At 40.0% G+C, this 14,974-nt stretch overlaps 1 protein-coding gene across 2 annotated transcripts in view; it reads left to right on the forward strand.

The window, feature by feature from the left end:
• Window positions 1–14,974, forward strand: part of sdk1b (sidekick cell adhesion molecule 1b) — a 270,446-nt gene that overhangs the window by 214,398 nt on the left and 41,074 nt on the right. For both annotated transcript variants that reach the window (XM_077524564.1, XM_077524563.1), the window contains 6 exons: window positions 590–688; window positions 2,591–2,782; window positions 10,028–10,149; window positions 10,237–10,349; window positions 11,697–11,847; window positions 14,456–14,690. In XM_077524564.1, the coding sequence (XP_077380690.1) occupies window positions 590–688; window positions 2,591–2,782; window positions 10,028–10,149; window positions 10,237–10,349; window positions 11,697–11,847; window positions 14,456–14,690 (912 nt within the window). The remainder of the gene's footprint in view (window positions 1–589; window positions 689–2,590; window positions 2,783–10,027; window positions 10,150–10,236; window positions 10,350–11,696; window positions 11,848–14,455; window positions 14,691–14,974) is intronic.

Here is a 14,974-nt window from a genome sequence, read left to right on the forward strand (position 1 = left end):
GGGAGAGGGGCTTTGAGAACCATAGATGAGATGAAAAATTGCCGGCACGCATGGACAAGCGCGCGTGTGGATGTGTGTGTGTGCGCGACAGTGGTCAATGCCGACATGATTGGTTGGCAGCGTGATAATAGCATGTGCAGACAGTTCACGGGTTTCTGTGTTTTGTGCTTAGCGCAAGCCCACTGTAATATTCTTTGACTTCACATGGTGCCATATTATAAAGTCTTATTCACAAAGGCTTTGCCAAAGGGGACCTCCACCAAGGCTTAATAACACAGTTTATCCCAAAATTAATGATACCCTGCAGGCTGCACATAGTTTGAGGAGTCCAAAGTTTGTACAATATATATATATATTTTTTTTTATAAAGATTTATTTAACATCCAACAATATACATACATCAACTCAAAACAATCAAACATCTCTGTTTTTTTTCAATAACTGTGGAAAGGGCAAAAAAAAAGAGAAAAATGAAGAAAAAAAACCAACAACAACCTTTGTACAATATTTTTTTGTTGTTGTCATGTTTCAAACAAAATGTAAAATGGAAAACTCAACGCTCACTTGAGAATGTAAATGTATTCTACAGCACCTGGGCCTGTCCGTCATTTGAGTTTCACCAAAATCTTGGACACATCGGTGCAAGTCAGCTGGGCAGAGCCTGAAGAAAAGAACGGCATTGTTATTGGTAAGTTTGGAATTTGCCCAAAAATATTTTTACAATAGCCTTTTTATTTGACCATTTATGATGGATTTTGTTTTCATTAGTAGATTAACACCTTAGCTGTTCATAAATGGAGACTCCTGCAAGCCCCTGGCCAATAGTTTCATTTTTCAGGGAGGAGTGGAACCGTTACTTGCCTTTGGTGCCAGTTGGCGTGGGTTCGCCTCCCCGCCTGGGAGACCATGTCAATTTGTGTGCGTGTTTGTGTGAGTGAGTGGAGAAAAAAAAAAAAGTTTCATTTTCCAACCACAGGTGGCAGTAGCAATTTGAAATTCAGTTTTCTGCGTTCAGTAGCTTTAATGCTATAATTGCCACATTAGTGTTCTGTTAAACATAATCAGGTGTGCTGCGGGAAATTTGACAATTTCACTCAATTGGCCTGAAAATCATGCATTTAAAGCAAATAATGTATCTTTGTTTATTTGGCACTATACAAGTGAAAAACCAAGACCCATTTATCCATGTCAGAACAATTAAATGCTCTTCTACTAGATGACAGAATACAACAATAGCCAATAGCGATGGAATCATTGTTTTGTGTTTAGCTAAACAGGCACATATGATATTTCACACTGAGCAATTCAATTTTATTTATCCACAAACAGACAATATTGGTGAATGTTTATTTTATTATTTATATACTGTATAATTTTGAAGTTTCGTGCATATAATTCCGAAACACATTTTTTTTTTTTTTTTTTTGTCCACTCTGGTCTTAATCCTTACATTCTTCTAAATTGTAGTTTTAATGACGTTGAATGTGTGTATGCCTTTTAAAGGCAGGCATAGGCTGTTTGAGTAAAATGAAAGTCAGCGACTGAAAATGTAGAATGGGCTGGCTGTTCACTTGCCAAACCATGAGCCATTCATACGTATTGAGTGACAGCATCACTTGAGGCCATCGGCTTGCTGTCTGACGTATTTGTGTTTACTATATTTTATTTTTGATGTTCAGTTCAGTTCAGCTATGTCTATGTTCTCCCAATCCAAACCACCTGTGGAGGGATTAGAATTTGTTCTATCTAGCAATGGTACACAATATAAAGTTATCTTATGATGATTACTTTTCTGTAAACATGCTGTTGTGTAACTTAAGACAGTCGTACTTTGCAAAAGCATTAATTTTCCCCTAACCGTCCATATAAGTGAAATACGTACACCTTCTATGACGTTCTTCACCGGCTGTTTGGGACCCACACAGTGCCCAAGGCATCCGAGTCCCTCTGATTGTGTGCAAGCGATTCATCGCCTTGCTAATCTCCACTCTGTGTAGCTTGTCTCCACACATTACCTCCAACACGGCCTCAGCCGGCGCATCACAGAGCTTGCGCCACACACGCTCACACATCTTCATCTCTCTTAGAGCACCACCGAGAGATGTTTTCCAACTTGGTCACAGTGGCGGGAATGGTGCGAAAATTTCGTTTCACTGTTCCCGTCATTGACCAGACACCTCCAGTGCAATGACGCAAGATGGAGGCACTTCCGAATGTGTCTTAATCCGCCAAGCAGAGTGTGAGAGGACTTCTTCAATCAAGGTCACCTCGCACATTATTCTTTTATCTTCCACCTGCTTTTCACCCTGCGCCTGGTGAGCGGCGGGACCCACGAGGGACCGTGCGTTCTCTCCTGGGCTTCACACAAACAGGAATACGGCTTTCACTTTCACGCACACGTTTGAAGTTGCCGGAGTGTGATGTATGACTGTGAAGATGTGATGGGACAGACACAGATTTAGACTGGAGTTACACCTTCCTGCAATCCAGCATTTTTTTTTATTTATTTTGCCTCAGTGTGGCAAAATCTTCACCCGCGTGTCAAACGTCCAAGCGGTTGTTTAATCACGGCGTGCGTCCCGTCCCGCAGGCTACATGCTGTGGTGGGAGGCGTCCGGCGTGCAGTCCAGGCGTGAGGAGCGGGCGCTGTCTAACTCCACGCTGCAGTACCAGCTCACCGGCCTCACCTCCACCACCACGTACAGGCTGAAGGTGGCCGCGCTCACCGCCGCCGGACGGGGCGTGGTCACGTCGGCCAACATCTCCACCGGCGTCCCTCCAGGTAGGACGGATTTAACTGTGGCATATAATATTGTGATATTAAAACTGCCACAATAGCGTCGTCATCATGTTCACGATATTTAAAAAGTCAGGTTGATTTCCATTTGTGCAGTTCTAGCACCCTCCCGTGGCTAGTTTTTTAGTGCAATTTAATTTTCATTAGGGATGTTTTGGCCCTTCTATGTTTAAAATCTACACTAATTGTCAGATGAAGGGGAACGTAATTGCCTGTGAAGCAAGTCAATATGTGGAGGAACTCAATGTGTGCGTGCATTAACTCATTCACTCCCAAAGACGTATTTATACGTTTTTTAGGTTTTTGTTTGCTAGAGTTTTTGTATGATGGCTTTGATGCAGCTTCTGAGGTCAGAAGTGGTCACTTAAAGTGATAGTAGTTATTACAAAAAAAGTGTGCTTCATCTGTTTCATTCATTTTTATTTTTTTTCTAACAACTACCATCACTTTAAGCTTCCACTTCAGGTCAGAAACTGCATCAAAGCCTTCATACAAAAACTCTAGCAAACAAAAACCTAAAAAACGTATAAATACGTCTTTGGGAGTGAATGAGTTAATAATAACATAACATTGATGTTATGTAGAAAAGCACAATATTGTGATTTTTGTTCTTTAGTGTGAGCTCATTTGTATACAATAGTGCGACATTTTTTAAATATCGCCAACCTCCCCACAATATCGTGATAATCATATTGTGAGCTTCATGTCGTGATAATATCGTATTGTGACATTTGTATACCGTTACATCCCTAGAAATGAATGGCTTGAAATATGTATTCGGCTGATAGTGACTTTAAAGTGTGATAACTATTGAGTTATATTGAAAACTTCAAAAAAACAAAACATAATTAATATTAGTAATTAATATTAGGAGATAATAATTCAGCCAACAGATAACAGCATTTAAAGACAAAATACAATTTAATTAATTGAAAAACAAGAATTTAAGACATTTACAAGCAAATTAAAGAGATAAAAAAGTACTTTATTAAAATTATTAAAGTATGCACAGCACAACATGATTTTGTAAAAAAAAAAATATATATATATATATATATATATATATATATATATATATATATTTGGGGCTAAATTCAATTATGTTTGCAGCTTATTCCTTTTGCATGCAGCATGACAGCTAAATACTGTTCCACCATGTTTGCTTTGAACTCTTAATTGACCTCTCTTGACCTCTGAACCCTACTGGGTTTATATTTCATGAGCATTTCTTTATGTATTTAGTACTTAAACCATGTTTTTTATAAACCTAGCATAAATTGAAAATATTTTCTTCAGCTGACTAGGAGCCAGTGTAAAGAAAATCTTTAGGACTATAGTAATGTGGAACATATAATATATATAAAGAATAGAATATGTCAAACCATTGGTTACATTGATTTGATTTTAGATATTTAGAGAGACTTTAATTAAATCTAAATAATAATGAATGTGTGTTATTATTTATGAGTTCATGTAGGAAGACAACAAGCTGTGATAAAAAAAAGTTTTCATTGTAAGCATCTGGATGGAAATAGCACCAATAAACAGGAATCGCCCATAAAGTTGAACCTTAATGATGAGAAAAAAATGGTCCACCTTCCATTTGTTTGGATTTGAATCCGTTTTATTTGTAACAAATAAATCTGAATATACTGAATATTGAATAAAAATAAATACATAATTTTTCATATGCTATATAACATTTTATTTATGTAAATCTCTACTAGTGCGTACATTTTGTAATGATCACTTCTACAACATTCTTCTGAAATCACAATGTCCCATCACTGGTGGGCAATTTTTAGAACAGGTTTGCGACTTACCCACACTCATGTGGTCCCATGTAGATGCTAGTTTGAAATTACAGCCAGTGCAACTCAAACTCTGAATTGTTTGACCACTGAATCATTTTAATAAAACCTGTTTTTTTTTTCCTGGAATTTCTTTCTGCATCAAAAATAACTCATATCTACCTACATTAAACTTAACATAATTAAGACTTACAAGGCCCATTATAGTCGTTATTTGTTGCTAATTTCTGTCTCATGTCCTCATCCATGCGTCATCTGTTGTTAGCGCATGAATCATCGGCCTGAGTCAGAGCAACACTCAGAATTTGTGATTTCCAGCATGTCAGAGAGAACTTTGCTTCAGTGAACCTGCTGCGTTAGTGTGATTGCGCTTGTTCAGATCATCAGCAGTCATTCTACAAGCAGACTGACTCGAAATGTCTGCGGTTGGACAGACAAGAGGTCATCAAAAGAGTCCCAAAAAAAAAAAAAAAAGTTAGTAGAAAAACATAATGAGGCAGAACAAAATTTGTCCTCAAGGCAGTGAGACTTAACAAGGAAGTAGAGTGTGGAAGTGAAACCCGACTCAGCAGCAGGATTTGTACACGCGCGCGTGTGCGCGCTAACACTTTTCTGATGACTAATTCATGAATAAAAGCAGGAAGAGTGAGAGAAAGATGAATGCAGACAGTTCTTAGATTCACAGGATATTCATTAATTCATGAAAGCAAAACTAGTCAAAGAAAGACAGGGGCCAAAGGATTAAAGATGCTCAAACGGAACAAAAGAATGAACAGAGGGACTTGGGATTCCTGGATTCATATCGTGTTTCTCTATTCATGTATTCATGAAGTTCACTGCATTTGATCATTCATCACAGCCAGCCGCCCGGTGTCAACATCATCATCACAACACCGGCTTACAGTCGTCCTTTTTTTTTTTTTTTTTTTTTTTGGCGCGCACGTGCACAAGTCGACAATCCGATCATGATACACCAAGAATCCCTCTCTAAATACTTATCCGTCTGACAAATGATTAAATATATATACCAGGCTATTCCAATCTGTATTCTGCCACGTTGGCAAAAAAAAAAAAAAACGAAGCTGCGGCAGAATTGCACGGATCAGCGCTGATCACGGGAGACCACTTAGAGCGTCCACAGATATCAAGTATTCACCCAACATAGTTTGAAGTGCTCGCCCTTGTTGAGATTGAGTGAGGCGATCCTCCGCGAAATGGAATGAGATTTTTTATTTTTTTATTTTTTCCCAGCGCTTTGCCGACTGACATTTTATTAACAGAAACAAGCTTGTACATAATATTGCCAGTGTTCCGCCTGCCAGGCATGTTTCCAGCAGCTGTCAGTGAAGAAGCCGGCTAACTTTTAAAATTTCCTTCCAGTTGTGCAAATTAAAAGCGTATCATTGATGTGTAATGTATTCCAGCTAATAAGTGGCAAAAAATAATAGCAGCTCCGCATGCCTTTGAACTAAATAAGCCATGCAATTATATATCCGCTGCAAATTGTCTCACACAAATTGTACATTGAGCTCACTGGCCATAACATTGGGTGCATCCGCATTTCATGACATCCCGTACAATTAAAAGATCTGTAACAATAATGATGTTTTGCAAACGATGCAGTAATGTGTATTTTATTTTATTTTTTATCATTATTATTATTATTGAAGTTGAAGTGCTTCATTGAGCTGTACTCTATCAAACTGAGGGAACTTTATAATGTTTTGGTTAGTTAGCTTTGTCATTAGTATGAGTATTTGTATACATTGTATGTATGCATGGAGTTAGGTAGGTATCCAGGGGATATAAAAAGTCTACACACCCCTGTTCAGGTGGCTGTTTTTTGTGAAATAGAAAAATGAGACCCAGATAAATCGATATTAAACCTTTTCCACCATTAGTACTGTTGTTAGATAGGCATCCAGTGGATATAAAAAGTCTGCACGCCCCTGTGCACATGCCAGGGTTTGGAAATTTAAAAAAAAATGTAGGAATGGGTGAGTACCGATACCAGGTATCAGTATTGGACCAATACCTGGCCTGGGGTTTTTCTGGATACTGGATTATTGGTTTCATTTTATTTATTCATTTATTTAAATTCATTTTATTTTGGAAAAAAAATACTATATTAGGATATTTAGGCCTTTCTTTAAAATTACCTGTCACTGTTGCGTAGTTGTACTGTTATCGGTCTAAAAAAAAAGTGTTATTGAACATTACAAGAAAAATGTGACCAAAATAAATAATTTCAACAGCCTATTAAAACATCTGAACTTTATTTCGGGCTAATCAGAGGTACTTTGAATAATGGCGGGTGTGCCTCTGACACTCATTAACATGAGTTTGTGTGTGACTGGTTAAATGTGAACACAGCCAAAATTTTTTTTTTTTTTTTTTTTTTTTTTACTTCCGCTTTGAAAAGTTCGATTACATTGCACAAGTAGAAGCAGTTCAGAAAATGGATGAATGGAGGTTATGTCAAGTTGAATCTGGCATTTGAACAGGGGTGTGTAGACCTTTTAGATCCACTGCAGTTATGCAGTTATGTATCTGGCGAAAAATTGCATTTGCTTCTTTGTTATTCCATCGCACTCCTCTTGCAAAATGCTTGGAGAGTAGGTTTTGCTTGATATTTTTGTCAACTTGGAAAGGATGTGGCAATCAGGAGAGCCGGTTGCGTTTGCCGCCTTTCCGCTGGCAGCCGCAACACGTTGACGGTTCCCCTTCATCCGTTATTGCCGCGGAGATGGAGCAATTAATGAGGGTCAAACATGATTAACGAGGCTAAACTGACCGCACTTGTCTTGCCCTAATGAACTTACATTGCGCCGCGCGTATAATTCATCGCTCACCGCTAGACATTTATCTTCTCTGCATCGGTTCGTCACGTCATATACTTACTAAAAATTGCTCGGTCATAAACACTTAAAGTTCTCCCTGTTCCTGATTTAAATGTGTTATTTTTCCCTCTAGAAAACAGAGCAGATTGAAAATACTGTTCATGGAATAAGGATTGAACAGAATAATTAACTAAAGTCACTTTGTACGTAGATTAAATAAACAGAAACTGACTAAGATGATTTGCACTTGTAAATTGAAACAAAATGTTGTCATCTTGGCTTTCGTTCCACTTTAAAGCCTCCCAAACCTGCAAGTGGTCATTTACAGGCGCATGACAGCCAGAAGGTGCAACAAATTGACTCACACTATTCCAATCACGTTTAATCAGACTCCCACCGTACTAAGCATTTGCAACCTGACCTGTGTGCATTCAGGGAAGACTTGAAAACTACAAGTGCAAGTTCACTTCTCTTGTAAAGAACTTTTTTTTTTTTTTCCCCCCTCAGGTGTGGGTTGTGTGAAAAGTTCACTGAAACCGTGATTGAATCATATTTTTGAGCCTTTACCGCTTTCTGACCACTCTAGTTATTTTCTCGATCCTATTTACATATAGAAAGCACAAGACAAAAAAAAAAAAAAAAAAAAAAAAAAGCTATCTTAGGGGAAGATGTCTCGGCACCTTTCTAATCTTATATTCAGCTATAAACATTCAAAAAATGTCGTGGCTCAGAAACAAGAGATGCTTCATATACATCACACATCAGGATTGAGGTCCTGCCGAGATTAGAAACATCGTTCCATTTTACCCAGGCCTCACTTTAATTTACCATTAAATAAATTGGTTTTCCGTGGAGGCATCCTCACATGTTGGAATCACAAATCTCCAGCCGGGCGGATACATCCAGTTACGGTATGCATATGAGTGAATGCTCATTTTGGATTGCCATGTGTAGAATATGAAGTTAGGAGAGCTAACAAATACACAATACCCGATATTTTTGGGAAAAAATTGTGCATGTTTAGTCCAAAAGCACATTTGAATTTCTGTGCAGCTATTTAGTACATTAGTTAGCCACATTACACATCCTCAAAGGTACAGTGTGTAATACTTAGCGCCATCTAGTGGCAAACTAATAGTTCGTTCATTTTAAAAGCCCACTATTGATTTTAACAATATGCAACAGAAAAAAAAAAAAAAAAAAAACTTATATCACATCATCATACATTTTCTTTTACTGCGCACAGTTATCCAAAAAGACAACCCCAACAGTGCCAGCCGATTTCGAGCATTTTCACTCATCTTTCAAGCCACTCTCATTCAAAAAAAATAAAAAGTATGATTCTACCTTATTCCGTTCTTTAGTAATCATCATTTGAAAGCAATTTTAGTGACACCAATATTTTTTGTTTGGTGACGCTCTGTGAGTTAGATTTAATGAGACAAACGCTTTGATCATTCACAACATCGTTGAAAACTTATTTCCTAAGATCCACCATGTTTTCATGTAATTTCATCCATGGAATCCCATTGAAACGAGATACAATGCTGCCATTTGCTGGTCGTAGTTGGTTGGGGTTTTATTTTTTTCAACTCATTCAAGAAACCAGAGCTGCACAAGGCACTGTCCAATGGGGGGGAAAAAAAAACATAGTTGACGTCAAGTAACGTTATTGCCGGTACTCGTTGGGATTTCCGTTTACGTTAATTAATGTTGGCAGGAAAAGCGTTTGAATATAATCATAGGTGGTACCGGTTGACATGTTTCACCGCCATCTTCCTGCTACAGATACTGGAAGGACGATTTCGCCAACATAGTTAGCCCTGGTGTGGCGTGCATCTAGCGTCGAACCCAATGGGTCACCCGCCGCTTACGTTTCACAGCTGCGGCCTGCAGGTGGTCGTCACGGAGACCCCTGATTCGGGCTCCGACTGCTTGTCACCTTGTTTTGTGCTCTCACAAACCTTTACTAGCTTCTCCTGCTAGCCCCTCTTGTTAGCTGCTCTGGCTGTAGTGCGCTATACTTCAAAATACATGTGCTGCTGCTACATTCTATTATATAGCGACATCTTGTGGTGAACTTTTACATACTGTTTTACTGGATTTGGACTGATTTTGCATGGACCACAGAATATTTTGTTGTATTACTATAAAAACAAAAGAGTCAAGTATCTTCTTTCATTAGGAAAATATATATATATATATATATATATATATTTGTATCTGTTTCCATTTTGCAACTATTAGCATTAGAATATATCTAAGTTTCGTCATTATTCACAAACCTGTTGAAAACACTGGCAAAAAGAGCTTGTTGCAACATGGCCCTGGTTGATCTCTTATACTCTGCTGCCACCTGCTGGCAGTTTTTTGCTATAACTACAATTGATTTAAGTCACCATCATGTCAGAAGCTGTATCAAAGTCTTCTGTATGCTCTAGCATAAAAAAAAAATATTGTATGTTTTTGGGAGTGAAGGACAAAGTATTAAAAAACATTTGTATACACTTTTGGGTTTGAATGAGTTCAGAAAAGGTTCTGTGAATGGGCATAGGAAATTTTCTTTCTGCATGCTCTAGAACTTCCTGGTGTGCCTTCCAACTTGGTCATCTCCAACATCAGCCCCCGGACGGTGACCCTGCGCTTCCGGCCCGGTGCCAACGGGAAGACGGCCATTTCGCGATGGATCGTGGAGGGCCAGGTGGGCGCGCGCGTCTCGACCCCATCCACCCAAGAAGCTGATGGTCCTTGACGAGCCCATCGCACAACTCTTTGCCGCTGCTCACAGGTGGTGAAGGAGGATGGCGCGGAGGACGCCTGGAGGGTTGTTTACCAGCTGGACAACCAGGCGGGCGTTGACAGTCTGGAGATCCCCAACCTCACTCCCTTCACTCAGTACAGGTAAGCAGCTAACACACACACACACAGTGGTGCCATCTCATTTATGGACACGCACACATGCACGCGCCCGTCAACTCTCTCCCAAATGTTACTCTCTGGCAGTTTTTGCTGTATTGCAAGCCTCGGGTGAAGTCAGATAAATCACAGAGACAGTTCCATATGAGACTATTTTTGTTTGTCAGCACCTTCACAGCTGCTGCATGCAGATCCTCATTACCCTTCCGCCAATAGCGGGGGGGGGGGGGCGAGCAAGGTGCGGAGAAAGGGATGAGCAACCCGGAGAAGGAAGTAGATGAGGAAAGAGAGAACGGAGGTCGTTAGAGAGTAGAGCCATGACACTTTGCTAACTCCAATTTCTATTTATTTTTTTTTCTCATAGGAAATCACAGAAATGGAAATAATCTGTCAAACTGTCGACTTCTTTGTGGACATTTATTAACTTACTGGCAGTGCTTTAAGAAATCTTTTAACATTCGTAACTGTCATGCGAGTGTAAAAATATGTTCATAAGTTCATATTAAGACATAAAACTAATTTAACGCTCAATCTTAATTTTAATAATAGTGAGGAAAATCGGTTAAGAAGATGGATGGATGGATGGATGGATGGATGGATGGATGGATAATTGGATGGATGGATGGATGGATGGATGGATGGATGGATGGATGGATGGATGATAAATAGATAATTAGCTAGCTGGATGGATAGATAGATAATTGGATGGATAGATGGATGGATGGATGGATGGATGGATGGATGGATAATTGGATGGATAATTGGATGGATGGATAGATAATTGGATGGATGGATGGATGGATGGATGGATAATTGGATGGATGGATGGATGGATGGATGGATGGATGGATGACAGATAATTAGCTAGCTGGATGGATAGATAGATAATTGGATGGATGGATGGATAATTGGATGGATGGATGGATGGATGATAAATAGATAATTAGCTAGCTGGATGGATAGATAGATAATTGGATGGATGGATGGATGGATGGATGGATGGATGGATAATTGGATGGATAATTGGATGGATGGATGGATGGATGGATAATTGGATGGATAATTGGATGGATGGATGGATGGATGGATGGATGGATGGATGGATAATTGGATGGATGGATGGATGGATGGATGGATGGATGGATAATTGGATGGATGGATGGAACCAAATTCCAGAACCACTGTTTTAGTTGTATGTTGAAGGGAATGAACAACAAATCACAAAATTTCACTGTATTTTCTCTTTCATCCAAATTCTGAGCAACAACTGCAATCTGATGTTATTTCCTACCTGTTGAATTACCTTCCCTTCGTTTTGTGTTCTCTCCGCAGGTTTAGGATGCAGCAGGTGAACATCGTGGGCTCCAGCCCCCTTAGCGGCCCCTCCAGGCTGATCCAAACCTTACAGGCGGCCCCCGACACGCACCCGTCCGACCTCGCCGTGCTGTCTCCGACGCGCACCGGCCTTTGCTTCAGGTGGAAGGTACCCGCATACAAACGAGTCTGCTTGATGGTGAATCATCATCTGTGTTTTGTACGTGCGCGTGTGTTTGCTCACCAGCATCTGTGTCTGGAATCAGACGTGGAAAGGCACTCGCATTGCATACCTAATTAGATGGACAGGACAAAAATGAACAATCAGTTTCAGGGAATGAAAAAGCTGTATACTAGGGGTGTAACAAAAACCACTTTGAACCGGAAAATCATTTTTTGAGTTAAACGATGCAACTGGATCGAATTAAACTGAATCCAATTGTTATATTTTGGAAGTTTTTTCATGATTAACATAGGTTTTATGTACTTGTGTAGTGTGAATACTGAGAATGAAAAAAAAAAAAGACATCCTTACAATAAAAAAGTCAAACCAATAACATTTATTGTCATAGTAACACTCCACTCCAAATAATGTCGTTTTCTCAGATAGTAAGTAAGCATGCGAGTGCACGACAGATGTTTGACACCTTACAAGGCACGCCTTCTGTCTCTAATTGGTTGTTTTTCCTCGGCCATGGTGGTTTCTTACAAATCAAAAATTAAAGGCAAAATGATTTTTTTTCACAGATCGTACTTATGCTTTACGCTCAAGTCATAAGGACTGTTAACAAATATGACAAGAAGTGATTTTTTATTTTTTTTTGCAAACTTTGCCTAGAAATACGGCCATGGTAAATATTTTGCTTCACAGAGTTTGTTTTGTCATCCTTGTTAATGCTCGCTGGTTCTCGTCCCTCCATGTCGCTGCTGTCCCTGGTTTTTCTGCGTGATAAATCCTCAAGATCGCAAACGTGCTCGACTTTACCATCTTTTTTTTATGTCATGTCGTATTCGATGGAGGTTGAAAAAAGGACAAAGTAAACAGTAAAAAAGTACATACGACGTATCTGTTGTCAAATGAAAGTAAAACATGCTAAAAAAAAAAAAAAAAAAAAAAAGTCAGGTAAAGTATGAATACCTGAAAAATACATTGAAAGACAATGATGGTGTATTTTTACATTGTTACTGATATTTTTTTTACATACTTGTATATGTACTTAACATTTTGTTTCTCACCTCTTCAGCCCAACTTTTTGCACTTTACTTCCCACCACCATCTCTGCTGCTTATTGGTGCAAACCCTAATCTTGCCATATCACTCGCTCCCTGCACAACATTGTCATTTTTATCCTTACAGTCCTTTTTTTTTTTTTCCTTCCGCCTCCCGTCTCTCGCTAACAGCGCAAACGTGTGGAGCGGAGAAATTTTCCATTTAAGGAATCGGAATGAGAGCACTGCCCTGTCAAATCAAACATCAACAGCGAGCAGCTACCTGTGCGGCATGGCAATGGCTTTTTTTTTTTTTTTTTTTTTTTAAACATGCATGCTCGCACACAGTATTCTCAGCTATCCAAGGCCATCTGCGTCTGTGTTGTTATTGTATCGAGAAAGAAATAAAAGTCAAATTTGGTGTCAAGTGCGCAATAATAAGCAATGCCCGATGCCCGCTATGGTCATCCGTGGCCCGTGGAAGCTCTTTTACACAGAGAATGGATGGTAATAAATAATGACACGGTGGAGAAATTGAGGTGACAAAGCATAAAGGGTAAAGGGGCACGTGAGGTGACGGTGACAGGAAATGAGAGAGGAAGCGAGGATGACGACAAAGACGATGATGAAGGCTGAACGGGGACGCAGGAGAGTACGGCGATCAGGAGATGGGACGTCAAAAATTGTAAAAGGTTTTTTAAGATCCACTTAAGATTCCAACAACATCTCTGTCATTCAAATGACCACGGGAGCAAAACGCTTGTCTTACTGTGTCCTTTTTTTTTTTTTGACTTGACAGCGTCATGGCTGGGCTATTCACCTGTCCACAAAAGACGATTCAATATGGTTTTCGTATATGGCTCAGTTAATTTTTGGTTGTTGTTTTACATACATTTGAAAGAACTTGTCAGTAGTCCGTCCAATAAAAGACAATTTAACACGTATCTCAATTTATGTCAGAGTGAAATGATTCGTTTGATTCGATGCACTTGCGTCTTTTAAGTCAAAAACTACATTCAGTTTTTGCTACACCCCTAATATTTGATTATTAAATTAAATACATTAATTGTAAACAATAAGAAATACTTTCATTGAAGAAGAACTTAAATTAAATGAAAATATTTGAGACTCATTGATATACAGTGTCTAATACACTAACGCCATCGCAAATAGTTCAAGTCCAGGCTCCGACCTTCCTGGGTGGAGTTTGCATGTTCTCCCCGTGCCCGCGTGGGTCTTCTCTGGGTACTCCGGTCTCCTCCCACATTCCAAAGACATGCATGGCAGGTTGATTGGGCGCTCCAAATTGTCCCTAGGTGTGCTTGTGTGTGTGTGGATGGTTGTCCGTCTCTGTGTGCCCTGCGATTGGCTGGCAACCAGTCCAGGGTGTATCCCTACTGCCCAAAGCCAGCTGGGATAGGCTCCAGCACCCCCGGCGACCCTTGTGAGGAATAAGCGGTCAAGAAAATGGATGGATGGATAAATTTATTTAATAAATGTAATGTTATTTAAACGTATAATATTAGTAGTGATTATGTTATAAATATCTCTCCCGAACTGACCTCCAGCCTCTCCCCGAGTCCGAGTACAACAGCAGCCCGGAAACGGTGGGCTACCGGCTCCGCGTGCGAAGGACGGACGGCCTGGCGGAGGACCGGACCGTGGAGGTCGAGGGGGTCGCGGGTGAGGTCACCGTAGAAGGCCTGGATCCTTGGACGCAGTACCGGACCCGGATCCAGGCCTACAACTCCATTGGACCTGGCCCGTGGAGCGACGCCGTCTCCGCTCGCACGGCTGAATCCGGTAAGAACTAAGTACAGGTGCCCGCTGTTTGAGATCTGAGTGAATCGGTCCTCCCTGTGGTGGTTGGTCGTTATCCCCCTCAGTGTGGATGAACACCTTCTGGGTGCCTTTCCTCACAGGGTTCTTCTGTGCCCCGACATGTGGTTTGTGTGTGTGTCTGTGGGTACGATCATGGGGATGGGGTGGGGGGGGCTTTTTCTTTTTATTTTATTATGGATGTTTTATTTGTTCAGCACTTTGAGTTGCATTTGAATGTATGAAAGGTGCTATATAGGTAAAGTTTG

This window comes from Festucalex cinctus, chromosome 6 (genome assembly GCF_051991245.1).
Source record: "Festucalex cinctus isolate MCC-2025b chromosome 6, RoL_Fcin_1.0, whole genome shotgun sequence".
NCBI lineage: Eukaryota > Metazoa > Chordata > Actinopteri > Syngnathiformes > Syngnathidae > Festucalex > Festucalex cinctus.